This window comes from Polypterus senegalus, chromosome 6 (genome assembly GCF_016835505.1).
Source record: "Polypterus senegalus isolate Bchr_013 chromosome 6, ASM1683550v1, whole genome shotgun sequence".
In the NCBI taxonomy this organism is placed as follows: domain Eukaryota; kingdom Metazoa; phylum Chordata; class Cladistia; order Polypteriformes; family Polypteridae; genus Polypterus; species Polypterus senegalus.
The window spans coordinates 130,240,569-130,262,517 of NC_053159.1; the positions used below are offsets into that span (position 1 = coordinate 130,240,569).

The following is a 21,949-nucleotide window of genomic DNA, read 5'->3' on the forward strand; positions in this document are numbered from 1 at the left end:
CATACAATATACAGTGGAACCTCGGTTCACAAACGCCTCGGAACACGTACAAATCGGTTTACAACTAAGAAGTTCGCCAAACTTTGGATCTGTTCGCAACCACAGACTCGGTATACGAACAAGCCAGTTTCCCTTTCGGTTTGTGCAAGCCGATTATTTTCACACTTGTTCAGTCTTGACAGTAGGTAGCAGGTGTTTTTCTTGGAATGTGGTGTTGTTCTTCCGCCATGCAAAGCGCTTTTTGTTATGACCAAATAACATTTTTTGTCTCATCAGTCCAAAGCACTTTGTTCCAAAATTAATCTGGCTTGTCTAAATGAGCATTTGCAGAAAGGGCTTCTTTCTAATCACCCTGCTATACAGATGTTTTTTGTGCAAATTGTGCTGAATTGTAGAACAATGTACAGATGTACGGTATACGAACAAGCCAGTTTCCCTTTCGGTTTGTGCGAGCCGATTATTTTCACACTTGTTCAGTCTCACCCTGTGCATTCCCTGTGCAGCGAGAGAGAGCGAGCGACCCAAACAGACACACGAGAGAGACACACACATACATACATACATACACACACACACGAGAGAGATGGAGAGAGACAGAGACACACAAACACACACACACACACACGAGAGACGGATGGTTGGACGCATAAGGCCGAGAAGGCAGTTAAAGAATGCACCAGGCTTGTTTTTAAAGAGACAGATCCGAGCATTGTTTTAACCTCATTGTATTTAATGAAGACTTTTTTCTATTGGATTTTAACCTCCACTTCACTTTTGTTTACAGCGATCAGTTCATATCGTGCATTGTTGCAATGTTACTTTTCTTGGTGGATTATTAAATTACGGATTTTTCAAATGTTATTTTCTTTCCCTGTGCTTAAAACTCATTAAAAAAAAGTGTTCGTAGTGCTATAGCGCTGGCTCTTGCAGTGTTAGTTTTCTCTGTTGATCAAGGTTTTTTCAGTGTTATTCAATGTTTTTACATTTAGTTTACTATTACGCTGTGCATTCTATGGTATCATTAACAATATTTGTGCTTAAAAATCTTTAAAAAAAATATGTTTACATACAGTTCGTACGGTCTGTAACGGATTAATTTTATTTACATACAATCCTATGGGGGAAATTACTTCGGTTCACGACCAAATCGGTTTACGGCCAGAGTTTTGGAATAAATTATGGCCGAGGTTTCACTGCATCTATACTAATAAAAGGCAAAGCCCTCACTGACTGACTCATCACTAATTCTCCAACTTCCTGTGTAGATAGAAGGCTGAAATTTGGCAGGCTTATTCTTTACAGCTTACTTACAAAAGTTAAGGAGGTTTCATTTCGAAATTCTACACGTAACGGTCATAACGGTCATAACGTTCAACAACGTCCGCCATGTTAAGCTTTCTTATTTATGGCCCCATCTTCACAAAATTTGGTTGGCGGCTTACCTGTGCTAACCGAAACCATTGTACGTACTTATTTCAGTGGTATGACACCACTGTCGGCCGCCATATTGAACTTTCCAACAGTTTTTGTTACTTATGGGCCCATCTTCAAAAAATTTGGCACGCGGGTTCCCAACGCTAACTGAATCCTACTTCAAACATATATATCGTCCATAGCCTGCAGCTCGGTCACCGTGTGAGGCAGCGTTGGGTCCCCCATCCCAATCCCTCCCACGTTGTTGGCTGCCTGCCTATAAAAGGCCGTCCATCACTCCGGTCTCTACATTCCCTTCCTTGCTTCGCCATGGGATTCACGTCTCCCTGCTGATAACTGCAGCCTTTTTATTTAATCCACGGCTTCTCCGCTGTTTTACTGTTCATTTATTACGATTATAGTTATTGTGTAGGTATTTTAGACTTACTTTACATTGTTCAGGTACCCATTTCCTTTATCGTTCCAACCGTACCCCCGTTAACATGTCTATCGAGGTGATCACCACCGATCAAAGAACTGTCACTTACCGAGTGGTTGCCATGCCTTTTCCATTCTCTTTGTTACATATTGCACGGCCATATCAGGCTCACTCTTGATATCCGGAGGAACATTGTGTCTTATGTACTGAATGACTGGGAAAGGTTCAAGGTGTGGACTGATGACGGTACAGGAGATAATTATACTACACAGGAGCACTATAAGAGTGAAATGCTTAAGCCCTTCACCTATGGTTCTGCATGAGAGTTGATGGCTGCCGCTGAATTGTTTGGTTGTCGCTTTTGAAATAACCAAATATTTTACACCTTTCGACAACCGCCAATGCCTCTTAAACATCTTAGATTCACAGGTGACGATTTCAGTAGTGGACACTTTGATGTCTATGAATGTTTAAACTCTCAAAAGCTGGATGTGAAGTTATCGATGAAACCGGTTGTATGCTTACAACGCTTGACAGATGCCAAATGTCACTTCAACACAAGTCCTGCAAATACTGTCGTAATTGAAACAAACCATGAAACTCAAACCGATTATGACAGCAGCAATCCAAGCTGTGAGATTTGAAACAAGATTACTTTTCACATGGCCAACTGTACGTTGCAAGCTCAAGAGTAAGCTCAGCGCACAGCTTGGTCATATTACAACTGGAGGGCCAAACCGACAATGTGGTATACAAAGAGATCCTTAACAAATAATTATTGTTATATTTTACCTCAGTTTAAAAAGGTTTCATTTTCTTCTTAATAAAAATTTTAAGGCAGTACACGGTTATTTTGCTAGTGTGTGTGTGTATATATATATATATATATATGTATATATATATATATATATATATATATATACACACACACACATTTTGAGCTTTATATATTTCTAACTGTGTTACCCAGTTTCTTGCTAAAGATTTCCTAGGTCAATGGGCCTCAGTTAAAGTCCCATTTATTAAGTGGATGTATCAGGCACTAATATTATTAGATCACTTGAGCTGCTTACTGTTGAACATGCTACATACAGTCCTTGTTGGTGTGAAACATTGTAGCAGAACTCTATATTAAAGCAGTATTCAGCAGTGTTACAAAGGTGATTTTAAAGTTGATTTATTCAAAGCTAAAACTGCTGAAATATTGACTACCTTTCATGCCTCAGTATAGAGTGGAAATGAATGGTTGTCTACAAAAAAAAGAAAAAAAAAAAGCTTACTGATTATGTTTACTTACTCAAAACTCACTGCCCTGTTCTCTTCTTATCACATTCTGAAAAACAGCATCTCCATCAGCTAAATGCCACAATTAGTTAATCAGCAGTCTTTTTTTATTATTATTTCCTGTTTTTTAACTTCAAAAAGTGCTTAATGCTGATTGTTGACTAGTATGGCATACTTAATGATGATATGCAGGTGGACACTGGTGGATAATTCAAGGTTATGCCCTGATATGAAAAATAGTAGTGCAATCAGTTTATCTCAGATTTATTCTCACATGGGAAACACTCCCGATCTGCCAAAGCACACAATACTGCATGACATTTATTCCTGTTTCAAACTGTGCTTATTCCAACGTGGGTACCTTCCTGGCCCCCATTCTTTGAATTATGCTTGATTCACTGAGAGGAAAATCCCTCTTCTTCAAATTCGAGGGTTGTCAAGGAACTTAAAAAGGTAAACAATAGGTGCCAAAGCAGATAAGATGAAGGGTGTGGAGTGTAATATATATTTAATAACCTTTCTTTCTTACTGGATCAGCACTAGCACAGCACTTTCTTCGCTAAACTTTGTGCCTTTAACTTTTACTCAGCAAACAGTCTACATTTGCATAAACCGGCAGACCCCACTTCTACACAAGATTACTGTCATTCTGCACATTCCCTATTTTGCCTACTTGAATCCATGAAATTCATTTTTTTCCAGCCATTATGGGTTAAGTAACATATTAAAAAAAGAAAAAATTTTGAATGGAGACATCCTTTAAAATTATTTACACACCTCCTTGATAGCCTTGGACCTAAAATTACTCTCAATCTTTTAACAGCAATAGTACAAGTAATATCAGATTGGATAAAATGATGCAATGAAAAAACTGTTTTGAAACCCTATATTGCATTGCTCAAAGATTTTTTTTTTTACCATGAAAGAATTCTAAACCATGCCCTCACAACTTAATAAGGAGACGATGTCTGATATTTTATTGAACTGAAAAACATCTCTTTGTGAGAAATATTTAAAGATATATATTTTTTTTTTGGTCAGAAATAATTAATGCTAGCACAAAACTGGCATGACATGTCCCAAATAAAGCCTTTCTGTTGTCTTAATACTGTTTGTAAGGGGAGGCATTTTATACTGGGCTCTCTTGTCAAACAGCTCTCTTAACTAAATAATGGATATTTCTTTTTCATTTTTTCCTTTGGAAGAACAAAGTCTGTATTACTGTACTGATTATATCCTTCACTAAACGCTTTATTCATTTTCTTAATAATCAAAGTTAAAAAAAATCAAACTAGTTTTCTAAATTGCTTCTATATGTTCTCTGGATGTGAACAACTATGAAGTACTAATAAGTTGATCTCATAAGAGGGTCTTTCATCTTTAATTATGCTGTAACCTAATCTATACTAATAAAAGGCAAAGCCCTCACTCACTCACTCACTCACTGACTCACTCACTCATCACTAATTCTCCAACTTCCCGTGTGGGTGGAAGGCTGAAATTTGGCAGGTTGATTCCTTACAGCTTCCTTACAAAAGTTGGACAGGTTTTATATCGAAATTCTACGAGTAATGGTCATAACTGGAAGCAGTTTTTCTCCATTTACTGTAATGGAGATGAGCTTCAACGCCGTGGGGGTGGAGTTTCGTGTGACATCATCACGCCTCCCACGTAATCACGCAGTACATAGAAAACCAGGAAGACCTCAAAAAAGCGCTCAAGAAAACATGCATTATATAATTGAGAAGGCAGCGAAACAATAAGAAGCGAGTTCTGCTACTTCGGAAACAAAGCACGATGTAAACCTACACTTTAAATTAAGTTCATAGACAGGCTGCCGCTGGCGTTTGTAATTTAGTGCCTGCCCATATAAGGCCATCCGTCAGCGGCAATCCAATAGCAAACTGCCACGGGTAAATATTCACGGGTGAAGGACTGTGCTTATGGAGAGGAAGATGAGATGGTCAGGGTGGTGTTTGACACAAACTCAGCGAAACTGCCAGAGAAAGTTTTAAGTGCCAGGACTAAGGTAACATTAAATAAAGCTATGGACATAGCACGAGATGGCACCAGCACAGCTGGGAACCTTCGATGCAAGTACACCGAGTGGCTCACGTGAACTGATGCAGTGCACAGATAAAAAGCAACAGTTCCAAAGAGTGCTGAACAAAACCAATTACACAATTGAAAAGGCAGCAAAAATATGAAGCGCCTGATAAGCATATTCATAAATGCAGCTACTGTGGAAACAAAGCACACGGTGGAAAAGTCAATGTCCCGCTAAAGGAAGACAGCGTAAAAAAAACCCGTGCATGCAGTTTGTCACATCACAGATAAAAAGGAAGACGAGCTGTTTATTGATGCAGTAAGGAACTAATCGATGAATGAAACCTCTTATCTTTACAACGATTGACAAACACGGAATGTAACTTGAACACATCGTACAAATACGAGCCTGATTGAAAGAAATAATGATAATCAAATCCTTGATGACAGCAACATTCAATAACACTCACAAAACAATTACTGTATATTGACAATCATGTTACGCTATTTTTAAAATGTTCCCTTTTCTTTTCATAACTTCTACTTCTCCACTGCGACACGGGTATATATATAAATGTATATCTATAGCCCGATCTACAATACATACTTTAGCATAGACAAGCGGTGGCGCAATTGTAGAGTCTTAAGCCTCTAACGCCGACATTCGAGGTTCGATTCCCGAGAGGGATGTACTGACTATGTACGCGCTACCCATTCATTTTACCTTCCCATCTCCTTGGTTTGGGACGTATGAAAAATATTAGGTTAACGCAGAATCATGTTACGTTATTTTTTAAATTTTCCCTTTCTTAGCACAAGCACAGTTGAGAAGCTTCGATGCATGTACTCCATAACGCGTTAAAAAATAACGCATTTAATCACACTTTCAATTCCAAGCAAACGGGAACTTTTGTCAATGCATGATTTCCTGGTACATCCATTACACTGATGCACACATCACAGCTACAAAAATGTTAGAGTCGGAATAAAGCGCGTTCCTACGACTGATCATTTCGACTACCCGAGCGAAGCCTTGATAAAAGCATGGTTTTGTGCACACTGAAAAGCAAGCAAAATTAGATGCATTACAGAAAGCGGACTTTGTGGCTCTTACTGGGGATCATTGGACTTCCGTGACCGTTAGTAATTCTAAATACATCTAATTACAAAATGTTCAATGATCACACTGTTTTAGCCTAATGTACAAAATAATTTTGGCTAATGTTACTCAGAGTTTAAAGAGTAAGCTGGTCAAATTACCTTTTATGTTTCTGACTTATTTTTTAAGAAGAAAACTGCACTTTATGGTGAAATTTTGGTTATTATTATTTAAAGACAATACTATTCTGAAAATGTACTTAAAGTACTTAAACTACCACTTTATTTTTAAGTCTGCCCAATTTTAACCAGGGATGATATTTTTGTTTCTGTTTTGAATTCAAATGCAGTTTAAAAGCTTTTTTTTTCAGAAAAAATATATATGTGTATATATGTGTATAGATGTGTATATATATATGTTTATATGTATATATATGTTTATATATGTGTCTGTGTGTGTGTGTGTATATATATATATATATATATATATATATATATATATATATATATATATATATATATATATGCCAGCAACACTCATGACAATTACAAAACAATTACATTGTCAATCATGTTACGTTATTATTAAAATGTTTCCTTTTCTTTTTACTTCTCCGCTGCCAATCGCAGCTATTTTGCTATATATATAGATAGATATGACAACAACACTCATATCAATGACAAAACAATTACATTAACAATCATCTTACGTTATTTTTAAAATGTTTGCTTTTCTTTTTCATAACTTCTTTAACACACTACTTCTCCGCTGCGAAGCGCGGGTATTCTGCTAGTCTCCATTATATGACGCTCTCAGATACATACAGTACTACTCTCTAAGACTTTTTGCTTAGTTGAAAAAAAGATCAGCTGGTGGATAAAATGGCAAAAATGAGACCCCTTTTAATAACTTCTCTCATTTACATCACTGGGCAAACAAAAGTTATGGTACATTTTTATACTTTGATGCTGCTTTTGATTAAAGTAATTTTTTTTAAAGAGAACAGACACATACAGTAGCACACAAAGTCGAAGACACACTTATGTGAGCAAGCATTGTGTTATGCAAGGCAAAAAGCAAACAAATCCATTAACTACTGGTGGTACACCGATAGAAATAAGACACTAGTAGAGATTTCTCAATCAGAAAAATTTCTGTACATCATTTTTAACAAAGTTTAGCATGTTAGGAATACTTCATTTTCACTTGTTGCAAAAGTGATGCACATGTTGCAGTGGCATGGTGGGAAGTAGGAATTCAATTACCTTCTGACACAATGTGGCATATGGCTGCATATCTGTGGATGTGGCAAAAGAAAACAAAGGAGCAGCAGCCAAGGCTGCCACAAATCCACACGCAAAACAAAATGAAGAGATGGTATAGTAAAAAGGTGTGTGCTCAGTACACACTGCCTTCAACATGCTATAGCTGAATTAGAATGTTTACATTGTGGAAGAATAATTTTAGGGTAACGTAGATTTCATCTTAATGAAACAACATAAAGGGTTAATAAATGTTGGAAACGAGATAAAGATCAAGTGAACAACAAAATGTACACTGAAATTTAAGAATTTGTTTAAGAAAACTACTGTGATGATCAAGTAAATAAAGAATGTACCAGAATAAAGGCTGATGTAATATACAAAATGTACTGAAGGATGACTAAGAGATGACTAAGAACTTAATAGATGTCCTAAACACTAGAATAAGACAATTGTTATATGCACAGAAATTTCAAGGGTGGTGGCTCATCTCAAAAGGTATAAGAACCACCAGAATATAATATAAAAGACTTTTAATTTATATAGATCATTTGGGTGTAAACCAACCAGAGTGAAATGTATGCATTGATTGACAATGTATGTAAATTCAGTAGTTTATTAAAATGAACCTCTATCCTTTGTTTCTTGGACCATTCTGATTATTCTGTCCATTCTGTAACAGACTGCTTTTGAAGAATGCTCCCTCCAAGGCATTTTGCTGAGGAGTAATTAAAAGATACAATGAACAGCATTTCTCCTGCTTGATTACAGAATTATCCTATTAGAGGAAGGTTCTTTTATTTAATAAGATGTTAAATTTCGACCACAACATTTAATTAAGCCGCATATAGCATATATGTCCTAAAATTGGTATGTGTTTAAGTGATTGAATTTGTATAAACAAGTGTATTGCAGAAAATGCATGCTATAATAATAATCGTGGGCATCAAAGACAGATGGCAGTAGGGCTCCAGCTACTTTCTTTTTTTTTATTTATTAATGTCAAAACTTGTATTCTGCGTTATTACATTTTCTATGCTGTATGATGTGATGAAACAACATTACATTTTTCTCTCGTCAAAATATAAAAGTATTAATTTTTTCTTAAGGTGTCCATTCAAAACCATTAATATGCTTTCTGCAGAATGATTATTTATGCATTTAACAAATATTAAATGACTGACCAACTAAAAATAATACATAAATGTGAAAAAATTAAGGAAATAAAGTTCTACACACCAATGACAATTATTAAAATGTTATCAGGACCAAGTGCTGACAATTTTTTATTTTTATATTTTTTGAAAAGTTGGAGAAATTTTAAGTACGTAAAAACACGAATTATTTTATATCTTTTGATACATGTATGTTGAAATGCTCTATATATCTTCAAGGTTAGAAACCAATGAAATTATATTTCTTCATCAAAGTATCACCTAAAATATATGCACACCAATGTCTGTTGAAAACTTATTTCAGTAGCAAAGTATCAAAGTTTTCTTTAGCAGGATAGATTGTAGGGTTTGTTTTGATAACCTGTGCTGAAGAAGTATTCACTTAATGTAGGTAAAAATTTACTTGAGTTGTTGAATTTTTTCTTAATGCGTCTTGAAAGGCAATATTAAACTCTATATAGGCTTGCATGATTTTCTTCAATGAGGAACCAAAGGAACTGGGAAGAATGGCTTTTTAAATACTTATTTTGATTGTTTATCTATGGCATACTACTTCTTCAAAGAAATTTCTCAAGACATTTCAATTTTTGTTGAGATATCTCAAGCACGTTGCACTGTACAAAGTTTTACAATTTCTAAATTTCCAATTGAAAAGCATTGAATTTGCGACCTCATCCATCTTAAAAAGTAGAAATGTTCTGTGCAACTTTGGCTACGAATTAGTTTACCATTTCAGTTTTACCCTGAGAGTGGTCACTTGAACTTGTACATTTTGCATATGTTCCGTGTTTCTCTTTTACTTGTCAGACAGTCACTCGTACTCCTAATGTGAGTCAGACACTGGACAGAGCGTGCAAGCGCAAACAGCAGCTCCCTTCTCCTACTGCTTTAGTTACAGTAACTAATACCGAACAGAAAAAGTCACGGCTATGGAAATAAATGGAAAGGGAAAGCAATCATGTAAGCATATATAATCAAGAAAGCATATATACAGCAGACCCCAGCGAAGTTGCTGTTCAGAGTTTGCGGCCTCAGTCATTCATGGATTTTTCCTTAGAACCTAATTAATAATTGTTAGTGGAAACTGCAAATATCCTCCGCAATTTTTATGGCTTTTATCATGGCAATACTGTACTGTAGAGAGAACTGCGGCTTGGGATGGTGAAAGTAGCCAATAGAATTTGAAACTGCAACTCCCAGGAGTCCTTGCAGCAGATCAGATTGGTCTTCTGCTGAGTGCACTGGGGCTGTTGAGGTCAGAGGGTATCAGCGTGGCTTTTAAAAAGGGGGCTAGTCACCAAAAGCAAACAAAAAGTTTTTGTAATTTGTGTTTCAAGTTCCTGTCTGTCTGCCTTCTGTTGGGTTACTTGTACTTATTAATTTTGTCCTGGATCGTCTGCCTGTGTACATGAGGACTGTAAGTGGGTTCATGGCCATCCTGCAAAGAAAGGAGCAACCCTGAACCCGTCTTCACCATTTCAGGAACTACCGGTAGGACTATCTTTACATTCCCATTCAACGTGCGGATCTCTGCACTATCTATTTTCATCATTACATTTCATCCGTTGCCATTTTTCATGATTTACTGTGTGTGTTTTGTTTGTGCTTTGTTGTATTTAATGTGTAATCACCGTAAGGGGAACAGGGATGGTATCGTCGTTTTTTTATTTCATTTGTTTTCATTACATTGTTTATTTGCTGTTTGATTACCGGTTTGCTTTGTTTGTGAGTGTGCGCTGTCAGGTCAAGGCTTGGTGCGTCCCTGGAATCTCCACCATAAAAATAAATAAATCACCTTCTTCTCGACAGTTGAATCTTAGCGGCACTGGACCACTACACGTTATTCATTTCTCCTTGCTGCTGAACACCACCTGTCCTTTTTGGCCGATTGCTTTGTTTCTCTCTCCTCCCCAAGACATTCTCTCTGCTCCTGTTGGGGGCTGTGCTCCCATATGATGTTTGTCTATTGTTTAATGGATAAATAACTGCATACTGTGCTCGTTTTACTTCTGAAAGAGACATGTTTGTTTGAAGTGTTTAAATAAAGTTCATGTCTCTACAATCTCCTGTGTTTCTGTGACCCAATACTGCAGCCGCATTAAGACTAGCCTGCCAGCGTCACCGCTTACCTCTGTGTGCTTGCTTGCAGCCAGTTCAAGTGCAGTTGGCTCAGTGATTTACATCCATGGCGTCATTTGCACTTTGTACATATTGTTCCAGTAGTTTTTTTAAATAGTTTTTACAGTTCATTAGCAGTGTGTAAAATGATCAGTGTTGAAGTAATTGTGATGCTCTTTGCATGAAAAAAAGTGTTCCATTAAAATTTCACTTTTTCTTTGTTAATTGCGACATTTACTTAAAGTGCAGTAAAAATGTATTTGCTGTCCAGGGATGCATTAACCCCCAAGTGTGTGGCAGTTTAAGGCTTAAAGCCCCAAGATGCTGCTGAAACGAGCTGCACTGTCTAAGGCTTCTGGCAATGAAAACGCACTTGCATGAATCACAGTACATATAGCGGTAACATCTGTATTTTACATTCTAGCACTGCGGGAGACATAGCAGTACAGTATATAGGTTTACCTTTACATTCTTTATTTTTAGGTAATTTATTAAGCTGAGTTTGAAATTAATGTGTTTTGGGAGCATATTTAGGGTTTAAACTATGAAAATTGGCATTTTTTTAACCACATCCAAAATTCACGGTTTTTCACAATTTGTGGGTGCTCTAGGAACATAACCCCCCACGAATTTTGGGGGTATACTTTAATTTGCTTGAACAATATCTGCAGATTACATTAAAAGATCCAACATTAATTAGTTCAAATTCATTTTGGCTGCAGGTTGTTAAAGACATGAAAAAGGTGCAGCTGTCCTAACCGATATAAGTTTAAGAAATGGACAGTGACATTGGGAGGTGGGAGGCTTCTGTGGCTCAAACCAATGCACGATATCTGGCGCACAACCCCTGATCTTTCAGATTCAAACAGTAAGCCCCTGATCTTCTGGCTGACTGCACAATTTGTATTCCCATTATACAATAAATCAGTTCCTTTCCAAGTTCTTATTTATTTATATAATTTTAATTAATTACTGTGCTTTAACTAGTATTAATCCCTTAATAGGGAATTTATTTCAGTTCCTTTTCTCCTTTCATTGGGTAATATTGATACAGATTTTACACTAGTATTAATCATTTTGTATTAATAGATATTTTTCAATTATTAATTATTGGATACTACTCTGTTGATTGGATATATTTTCAAAATTGCTAAAGAAATTAAACAATAAAGTCACAGACCTTCATCACTAACACAAATCAATCAATGCAATTTTCACATCACTTGAATTGCAATGTGGTGTGTATAAAAGTTACTGACCCACCACAAGTGGCCTGTAACTAAAGGGTGTTTCAGCATTTATGTGTTTAGGAAATTATTGGGGACCAAATAGCATTTAGATCAGGGTTATGTCCAAAGACACCCAAACTGAATATCACAAGTCCCATGCACAAGATCTTATGTGGAATATTACTGAGTGACTGGAAAAGGTACAGACATACTGGTGACTGATCATAGACCATATTCTTTAATTCTGTATAGTAGAAGCAGTCATGTCAGCCACCGAAGGGTGGAGTGGCACCAAAATTAGTGTGTGAAGTTCAACTGCCATGACCTTCAATGTCACATCTTTGGCATCATGTTAAAACAGTTTTATGGCAGTGTGGCATGTCACCTTTATTTAATTTTTCTTGAGTTATTACAAGTAGCTATTTTTCATTCTATCCATCCATCCATTTTCTAACCCGCTGAATCCGAATACAGGGTCACGGGGGTCTGCTGGAGCCAATCCCAGCCAACACAGGGCACAAGGCAGGAACCAATCCTGGGCAGGGTGCCAACCCACCGCAGGAAATTTTTCATTCTAACTATAGGAATGAGTTTACTATATTTCACAGATAAAAACAAGCGAGGACAGGTGATGCATTTTCATGACATTATGTAAATATAATCAAGCTAAATTTTATATGGACAGACTTTATATATGAAACCCAAATTAAGGGGTTCTTTAGAAAACTAATGGTCAACACACATCATATGTAACATATTTTGAAGAATGAATATTGATGATCCCACCCATGGACCTAAAATTTGGCACTGCAGCTTTAAACTAATAATTACTAGGGGACTCCCCACTGCTCTCTTCACTTGCCAACCCCCAGGTTTGGTTTACCCAATATACAATTTAAAGAGATTGTTATTTTCATGGGAATTGTTACATATGCATTATTTTCACTTTTACTTTAAAACTTTTGTAAAAATAATACTTGTCCTTTATTTTCAGCCCCAGGCGTGGTTAAATCTCTTTCTCGCAAGACATACAACGCTGCGCATGTTGTGAAGGGGGGGCAGCTGATGGCACGCTACGGAGAAGCAGTTGGATCATCTGCTGACTTGTTGCTGCTGGCACGCTACATGTTCTGCTTGTCACGCTGTGCGTCGATCATTTAAAAGCCTGTACAGCAGCTGTCCCTTTGCCACTTTGCCTCTCAGCCGCTCGTGTTGTGAAGGGGGGAACTGAACGCAAGTTAAGGAGAAGTGGTCGGATCATCTGCTGGCGAGCTGCATGTTCTGCTTGTCATTGTTTGAAGAGCTGGGAGCACATGAAGTGTGTCTGCCAAAAGCATTCCAACAACTGCTAGATTACATGTCTGTGAACTTGTTTTAAATGTTGTCTCGCGGGACGTCAAATTGTCTTCGAAGAAGATCACGTCTCGTCTCCCTAGTCTCCCTCCCAAGATATATATATATTTTTAATAATAGATGATTTTTTTTTCTTCTTGCATTGTCTTTATACTCCTCCTGTTAATATCAAGCATTGTACATTTGCATTCTAAGGCTACATGATCCAGTTGAGGTCCAACATCCTTGATTCTTTCAAATGTTTGCTCTGTTTTGTTCATAGTGATTAACCTAAGCAAATTATGTCACACTTCACACCCTGATAAGTATAACTCAGATATACATTAATCCTTCCATTCATTTTTTAAATGTTATTATTTACATTTTCCTGCATATCCACCCTCAGATTAATTTTCAACACTTTTAGATGTAGGAGTTTCACTGTATTATCATCTCCACTTTATTTCAGCAGTATCTCCTAACCATTATTGGTCAAAATGGATGTCAAAACAAAAGCTTCAGATGAAAATGACAGAGGTTACATTATTCAGCACAAATTAAATTCTATTTTCAAACTTAACCATCAAGGGAAACAACTTAAAACTGTCTGTCAACTGTAATGTCATACAAGCTGTTTAAAATAGGTTAGTCTTGAACACTGTTTTGTCCTGGTTATACCAGTGGAGTTCGCTAAGCAGCTTAACCCATGTTTTTTCTTACTTTATCTGTCTGTGTACATTTTTATCCTGTTTAGCAATTTATTGACTTCTATTAATGAACATTTTAAGAAAAAAGTCTCTCAATGGACAGCATACAAATGCTTTCAGGGAAACAAACAAAAAGTAAATGCATATATTCACACAAGTATATTTAAAAAGACTTAACCAGTCAGTTCAACCTTTTAACAGAGAGTACTGAAGAGAAACTCAAAACAATGACACATTCTCAGAAACTACAAAACAATTAAAGATTTGTTTATACAACAGACAGTGTTTAACCAAAGCAGCTAATAAATCACAACTTTAAAGAAGAACTACTTTTTATAACTGTAAAACCGAGGAACTGACAGAGAAAGCAATTCACAATAAATAAAAAGAAATACTAACCCATGCTGTATGTTCTCGTAGATAGCAGCCTTTATACTCTATACTGTTAGGATGCTTTATTCTTTGCAGAAACTTTACTTCCTTGATTATATCTTGCCATTTCTGTTGGAAAAAATTAATACATATGAAAAACTATAATACTACTGTGGAATTACTGGAACATCAATAAAATATGTCAGTTGTTCTGAACTCATCATCTAATTTAATAAAATAGAGTTTGAAGTCAATCAGTACAAGCCTAAAAACACCATAGAAATAAACCCCTACATTCTAACCTTACATTTTTTTGATTCTGCAAGTGAATGCTATGATTGCACAAAATAAGGATTAAATCAATTAATCAAATAAATGCAGCACTACTGATATGAGACACTGACACATAAAAATGATTTTGTGGAGTAGCACAAGGTGGTAAATCAAATGTGCCATACACACTATGGACAATACTTGAGGGTGCAAACATCAATTTCCCATAACACATATCAATGATTCTGTCATAGCAGGAAATTTAGCGATATGTTTCAAGCTTGATAATTCATTAGCATCAAGTAGGTTGTAAAAGTGATATTTAGTGCAGTGTTATTTTTCAAGTATTTTTCAATCCAAATAATTTCACTCTTCAAACAGTATATTTATTAAGTAACAATCCTAACATGTTACATTTCCAAGATGAGTCATTACAAAGTACAATTAATTGGCTATGTTCGAAATCTGGTGTTCACAGTGGCCTACTAAATTAAATCTACATGCATACATCTCAGTACAGGTAGTCCCCAAATTACGGACATCCGACATACAAACGGGCCGCAGATGCTCCTTTATCTGTAAGGGGGACATGACGCAGGCGCCTCAGTAACTCCCGCTCCGTCATCTTTGGCCTGGGGACGCTGCAAGCAGTAGCTGAACGGAGGCGATTTCGCTGCTCGCGCAGTGTAGTGTCCCATGGGCGGCTCCCGGCAGCAAGCAGTGACCTGTGGTCTATAGTCACTGGGGCCACAGCTACCGCTCGCGTGCAGGACGGAGGCTTGATGGGATGGTTCGCTGCCCGCCCACCACGCCGCTGCAGCTACTGCTCGTGACTAGATGGAGGGTGGATGGAGCTTGGGGGTTTGCATGGGCGTTGGGGGCTGCCCCGTTCGTTCCTGGTGGGCAGCTGATGATGCTGCAAGCAGTGACCCAGTTGTGGCTGAACGGAGACCATTGAGGGGCGGCAGGGGGTAGCCTTGTAGTGTGCCTCGGGTGGCTGCCTGTTGAATAGGGCTGGTGGTGGGCGATTCACTACTCGCCTTTGGCCGCACCATGTTCGCTCTCAGTGGGCTGACGCTCCAGGCAGCGTACTGTAGTGGAGGTGGCTGTGTGGTGAACCGCCTCTCACAGCCCCCATTCATTCTCAATAGCAAGCCTACTTGTACTGTTACGTACATAGCAGGAAGTTGTCTCTCGTTCAATACATCAGACGTGCTGACGACAGGTAACTTCCTGCTGTGATAGGGTGTACAGTGCTGCGCAGAAGAGCTCATCTTAATCTTTTTTCTTCACCCTTCAACAATGTCTCTAAAACACAAACCTGATGCAAGTGCTGGTGATACAGTACAGAAGAGAAAAACCATTACCATGGAAAATAAAGTAGAAATAATAAAACAGTCAGAGAGAGGTGAAACTCCATCATTCATTGGCAGAGCACTTGATTACAGTCGGTCAACAATAGCATTTATTAAAATAACTAGACATTAAGCCCGTTACAATAACGGGTGCTAGAACAGTACTGCATAAACATTAGTAGGAACAGTCTATGGCAAGGGACCTTGACCTCATTCTGTTTGTTGTCTTGATTTTTTTTTGTCAAAAATATTTTTGCAAGAAGCCTAAAATAAAATAATAATAAAAATAAAATAGAAACGTGTATGACAATACAGTAAGTATAATTAATATTGTCTTAGTGTAAAACTTTGTAACAATCTGTAATACACAATATCCAAAGAAGATATTTAGGAAAAATTTTCTATTTTTTTACCTCATGAAATGTTTCTATAAAATTTCATTATAGACAACATTTCTTGTAAATATTCTGTCCGAGTTTGGCAACAGTTAGCCTTGTTCAGGACCTTCTAAAACCTTGACAACAACATCTGGAAAACTTCTAACTCTTGATAATGCAACATATAACTGACCGTCTCTGAATACTGGTTCTGGCAAGTAAATGGCAACTTTTTCTAAGGTTTGCTCTTCTGAGTCTTTCCCTTTTAGCGTTTTTCTGACGCTCATTTTCTTTTTCTTCAATCGATCTATTTGCTCGTATTTTTCTTTGTCTTCCAGCCTTTCTTTTGTTAATGTTTACTTGTTGAGCTGACCCTTCTTCCAGGAGATGTTGCTTATATAGGATTTGATTGTCTGTGTCTTTTGTCATACTTGACGTGTCCTTTTTTTTGGGTCGCATGTTGTTAATAGCAACGTCCGTAATATTTTCTCTGACAGTAATACTTTCTTGTATGTGGCTGTAATATGCGTCACTGTATTGTGTGCCTTTAATTTTCTCTCCCAGTAATACTGGTTTATATTTCCGTAAAATGCCTGTAATTTTCTCTGACAGTAATACTGGCTTTGATGTCCGTAATATGACTGTTTTCTGTCACAACAGTGGGCAATCTATCAATCTGGGCTATGTATATTTGTCTAAACTTTCCAAAGCACAGCATGATCTGAGGATATTTGCTAACTGACATTAATTGATTTCTTGCCTAAAGTAACTACACTGTACTCTTATTTGAGCAGTTTTTCCACACTTACTTTTTTACTTTTACCTAAGTAGTTTCCATGTTGGATACCTTTATTTAAGCAAATTTTTGTCTACTTTAGTAATACTTCTACTTTAGTAGATTGTTTAGTACTTTACCTACATCTGCCTAAAAATGTGTTACAACCCAGTGTTTGAGAAACACTGCTTTAGAGTTTTTCTGGAAAAATATAAATGTGAAAACAATCGTGGTCTTGCTGCCATGATTCTTCCATTTTATAGTTTTTTGATTATTCCAACTACAATTCAAAAATTGGATAAAACCAATTACTTCACCTAAAAGATTAAAGAATGTCTAAAAATTATTTTATGACATAAAAAAGACCATTTATTCAGTGTTGCATCTCTTAACCTAGGCTAAAAACTGACAGCACAAAATTAAACTTACCTCATTAGACTGTTTGCCACTGTAGGACATTTTCTTAATTGCCACCACCTCAGTTGTGCGAACATCTCGTGCCTGTCAAAAGAAGAAGAAGAAATCAGACTGAAAGAAATAAAATAACATTGACTATGAGGCTAATAATCAAATTGAAACATTTGTTCTGGATCTTTATGCTATTAAAAATTTTTCTTTACAATTCCAAACAAAATTGACAAAAATTCTATTATACAAAAATGAAACTGTAAATTCCATTCACAAAACAATTCATGTAAATACCACCATATGCATAATTATCTTTAATTACAAAAACTATGCTTATAATTTCATGTTAATTTAAAAATCAGGTTTAAATCAGCTTTTAACTCTCCTATGCGAGTGTTCTCTGAAACTATGCCTGTATGCAGATACCTCTACGATTATGTAAACTTGACTATACACGAATTACAACTAGAAGCGTTAGTAAAATTCCTGTTAGCAAAATTGACAACAGACATCACAAAGATAAAGTATATTTTTATAGAATAACTAAAAAAAAGTACTACAGCTTAAGATTAAAAAATAACTAAATAATTCTAAATAAAAAAAAAAGAAAACGTTAAGTGACAAAAATCATACCTAGGATTTTAGGATTAAAAAAAATGCAAACATAAGTGGCAAAAATCGTGATATGAAAAACTGTGAGGTATTTTTAAGAAAACCAGCAGAAATTTAACTTTAGCACAGACATTTACTGACAATAACCAAAAAGTTTTTTTCATTCTCTTCAAAAATAAAACCACTAAAAATTCAGTATTTATTTCAGTCATTTCCGCTGTAAGTATTCGTGAAAATTAAGTATTCCTTAAATAACACTCTAGCAGCGCTCTGGTTGCTTCAACCTTATTTGGCGTCTCTTTCCCAATTGGATTATGCTCATTGCAACATTTTAACCTTCACTCAAAAGAAAAATATACTGTATATATTTCAACACAGCCTACACAGAACAGTTGCTTTCCATGACACTTGTACAGTTTACTGGTATACATGTAAATCGTGGTTTGTACAGTTTGAATGTTGCATACATGTGTAAAACCCAAATTTCAAAATAAATCATATGGCCGACAGCATTGTACAAGTCTGAAAAAACATAGGAAATATCCTTCAGGTGGAGCAACAGGTGCTGGTGGCAGTGCATGAAGATTATTGGCACATCTGACAAAAGAGTAGCAATGCAGCAGCAGCTGCTAAGGAAGTGGTGATGGAGAAGACTAGTATCACTGACCTAATGAATGCGTAAAACAGTTAATCATGTAAACTTGAAGCGGTAAACAAAATTTATGTCTGGTGATATTACTTTACTTGAAACATTAAAAACTTCAAGTAAGCATTGGATTCCATTTTTGCTAAATTAACGATATCAAAAAAGTTCAAGACCCCTGACGTTCCAGTTATTCTAGTCGTTACTTTGTGAGATGCTGAACACTTTCCAGCCTGCATTAAGAACAGCACTGCCCAGTAATTACATGTCAAATAAGACCAAAGGTTAATTATTTTCATGTACAATCTGCAAAAGAAGACGCACAATACCCACTCGCTGAATAGTAACAACTTGTACAAACTGGAGACCCTGGGTATTTGGTTTCATTTTTTATGTGAGTGGTATCTAATATTATCTTAAAAATGATTTTAAGAGTGGATAAAATGGCACACTGATATTTGTACTGAATATGTGTTTAGCCTAATTGCACTTCATTCATAAAAGTTAACTTCCAAATGTACAGGTGCTGGTCATAAATTAGAATATCATGACAAAGTTGATTTATTTCAGTAATTCCATTCAAAAAGTGAAACTTGTATACAGTGGAACCTCGGTTCACGAACGTCCCGGTTCACGTACAACTCTGTTCACGACCAAAAAGCTCGCCAAACTTTTGCCTCAGTTCACAACCACACACTCGGTATACGAACAAGCCAGTTTCCCTGGCCTGTCTGAGCTGAGAGAGAGAGCGAGCAAGAGCGAGCGAGCACATGCCTGCTGGGGTAGGAGATTGCTTCACGTGTTTGCTGAACAAGCCAGTTTCCCTTGCCTCCTGAGCTGAGAGAGAGAGAGCAAGAGCGAGCGAGCACGTGCCTGCTGGGTGTGGGGGGAGGAGGATATTGCTGCACGTGTTTGCCTGCCTATCTGTAGGCTGTAGTGCAAGCGAATCACAACCCCCACCACAGGCAGCCTGAGAGAGAAAGAGAGCTGCCATGCTTTTTCATTTAAGCAAAGCCGCTCCTTGTTCATTGTTTTCAATAAGACGTGCACTCTCTTTGTGCTCTACAGTATTTCGTGTGCTTTTGCAGTTATCTATGGCTTCTAAGCAAGTGGAGAGTGGTCAGAAGTAAGTTTTGAAGAAAATTGAAATCGAAGTAAAGAAAGAAATTACAAGAGGTGGAAAAACCGTTTACCAGTTTACTCATTTACCAATCTGAGAACCCTCGTGCTTTCAAGCAGCATAATGTAAACAAAGCCAGACTGCCAGTAATGTGGAGGGCAAACACGAAGGGCTGAGTCACAAGAACTTTATTTTTGGAATGGCTGCATGAGGCTTTCACTCCCACCAGCTAAAAGCACCAGAAACCCAAGAAATCACAAGAGAGAAAACACCTGAAGGAAAACACTTCATGCCAGAACTCGTTTCATGCAAGGTTAGTTTTCTTGGTGGTTTTTGTATTACCGATTTTTCAAAAGTTTAATTTTTTAGTTCATAATGAGATTTGTTGCAATGTTATTTTTCTCTTTTTTCAAATGTTCCTTTTTTTCCTTGTGCTTAAAACTCATGAAAGTGTTTACAGATGGAGTTTTTCATAGCGCGATTAGGTGCGATGTTACATTTCTCTTTTTTCAAATGTTCGCTTTTTTCCTTGTGCTTAAAACTCATTAAAAAATTGTTTACATGGAGGACTTCATCGTGTGATCTCCTCCAATGTTACTTTTTTTGTTTGCTTGTTAGTTGGTTTTTTCAAGCGCTTCGGATTTGTTGTTCCTTTTTTTTTCTGCTGTGTTTAAAACTCATTTATAAAAAAATGCTGCGCGAGCAAGGGAGGTAGGGAGGGAGGGGCTTTGGTGGTGTGTGTGCTAGAGAGAGAGAGAGCGCGAGCGAGCCAGCTCGTGTAGCTGATCAGGGAGCCTGGGTGTTTTGTGTCAGTGTTATTCAATGCTTTTACATTAGTTTACTATTACACTGTGGATTCTATGGTTTAATTAACTATTTTTGGGCTTAATCTTTACATATTTTTACATATTTACATACAGTTTGTACGGTCTGGAACGGATTAATTGTATTTACATACAATCCTATGGGGAAACTGCTTCGGTTCACGACCAACTCGGTTTACGAAAAAGTTCTGGAACGAATTATGGTCGTGAACCGAGGTTCCACTGTATTAGATTAATTCATTACACACAGACTGATGTATTTCAAATGTTTATTTCTTTTAATTTTGATGATTATAACTGACAACGAATGAAAGTCCCAAATTCAGTATCTCGGGAAAATTAGAATACAGTAATCCCTCGCTACTTTGTGGTTCACTTTTCGCGGATTCACGACTTTGCGGGTTTTTAAATATAGTAGTAGTATTTCCTAGTCCAAGAACAACAAAACAAGTTTGGTGACTAAGTGCGTTGTAACACGGGCTGTGATTGGTACATGGGAGGGAGATGACAAATCACAGCTTCCCGCTTTCTAATCGGGCCTGTGATTGGTGCTTTGACTGATGCCCAGATCCCACAGACTGGCTAAGGATCTGCAAGAGCGGTCACAGGAATGGGACGGTGATATGGTTCAATCGGTCCAATTTTGCAACAAGGTCGACGACGTCATGACCACCTACAAGCTGCTCTTCGACCGGAAAAAGAAGCAGCGGCAAAAACTGCCGAGAGCTGCAAAAAAGAGCCAGTTCCTACTACTACTACTACGGATACACCATCGTGGAAGAGGTGCCCCAGGAAATGGCACCGTCGTCTGAAGAGACGTAAAATACAGTCATCGGCTGCGCAGTAAAAGTCATCATCACCTTCATCGTCATCATTTTACCTGCACAGCATATTCATCACCATCATCACATCATAAACAGCTACGTGTACTTCGCTATACAGTAACTGTAAACTTATCTACCGATTTCATATTGCTTAACAGTTGTCCCTGTTATTAATAGAGTAAAGGGTGGGTCGTAAACAGTACAGGGAGGGTTTAAAAACATCCAAATACACGTTAAATAATTAAATAAATATGGTGTCCCT

General features: G+C 37.1%; 1 protein-coding gene across 1 annotated transcript in view; it reads right to left on the bottom strand.

The window, feature by feature from the left end:
* taok1a (TAO kinase 1a) overlaps positions 1–21,949 on the bottom strand; it is a 245,509-nt gene that overhangs the window by 131,073 nt on the left and 92,487 nt on the right. Inside the window, exons 4-5 of the mRNA XM_039757195.1 lie at positions 17,686–17,757; positions 14,504–14,605 (exon numbers count right to left, since the gene is read on the bottom strand). Coding sequence (XP_039613129.1) covers positions 14,504–14,605; positions 17,686–17,757 — 174 coding nt within the window. The remainder of the gene's footprint in view (positions 1–14,503; positions 14,606–17,685; positions 17,758–21,949) is intronic.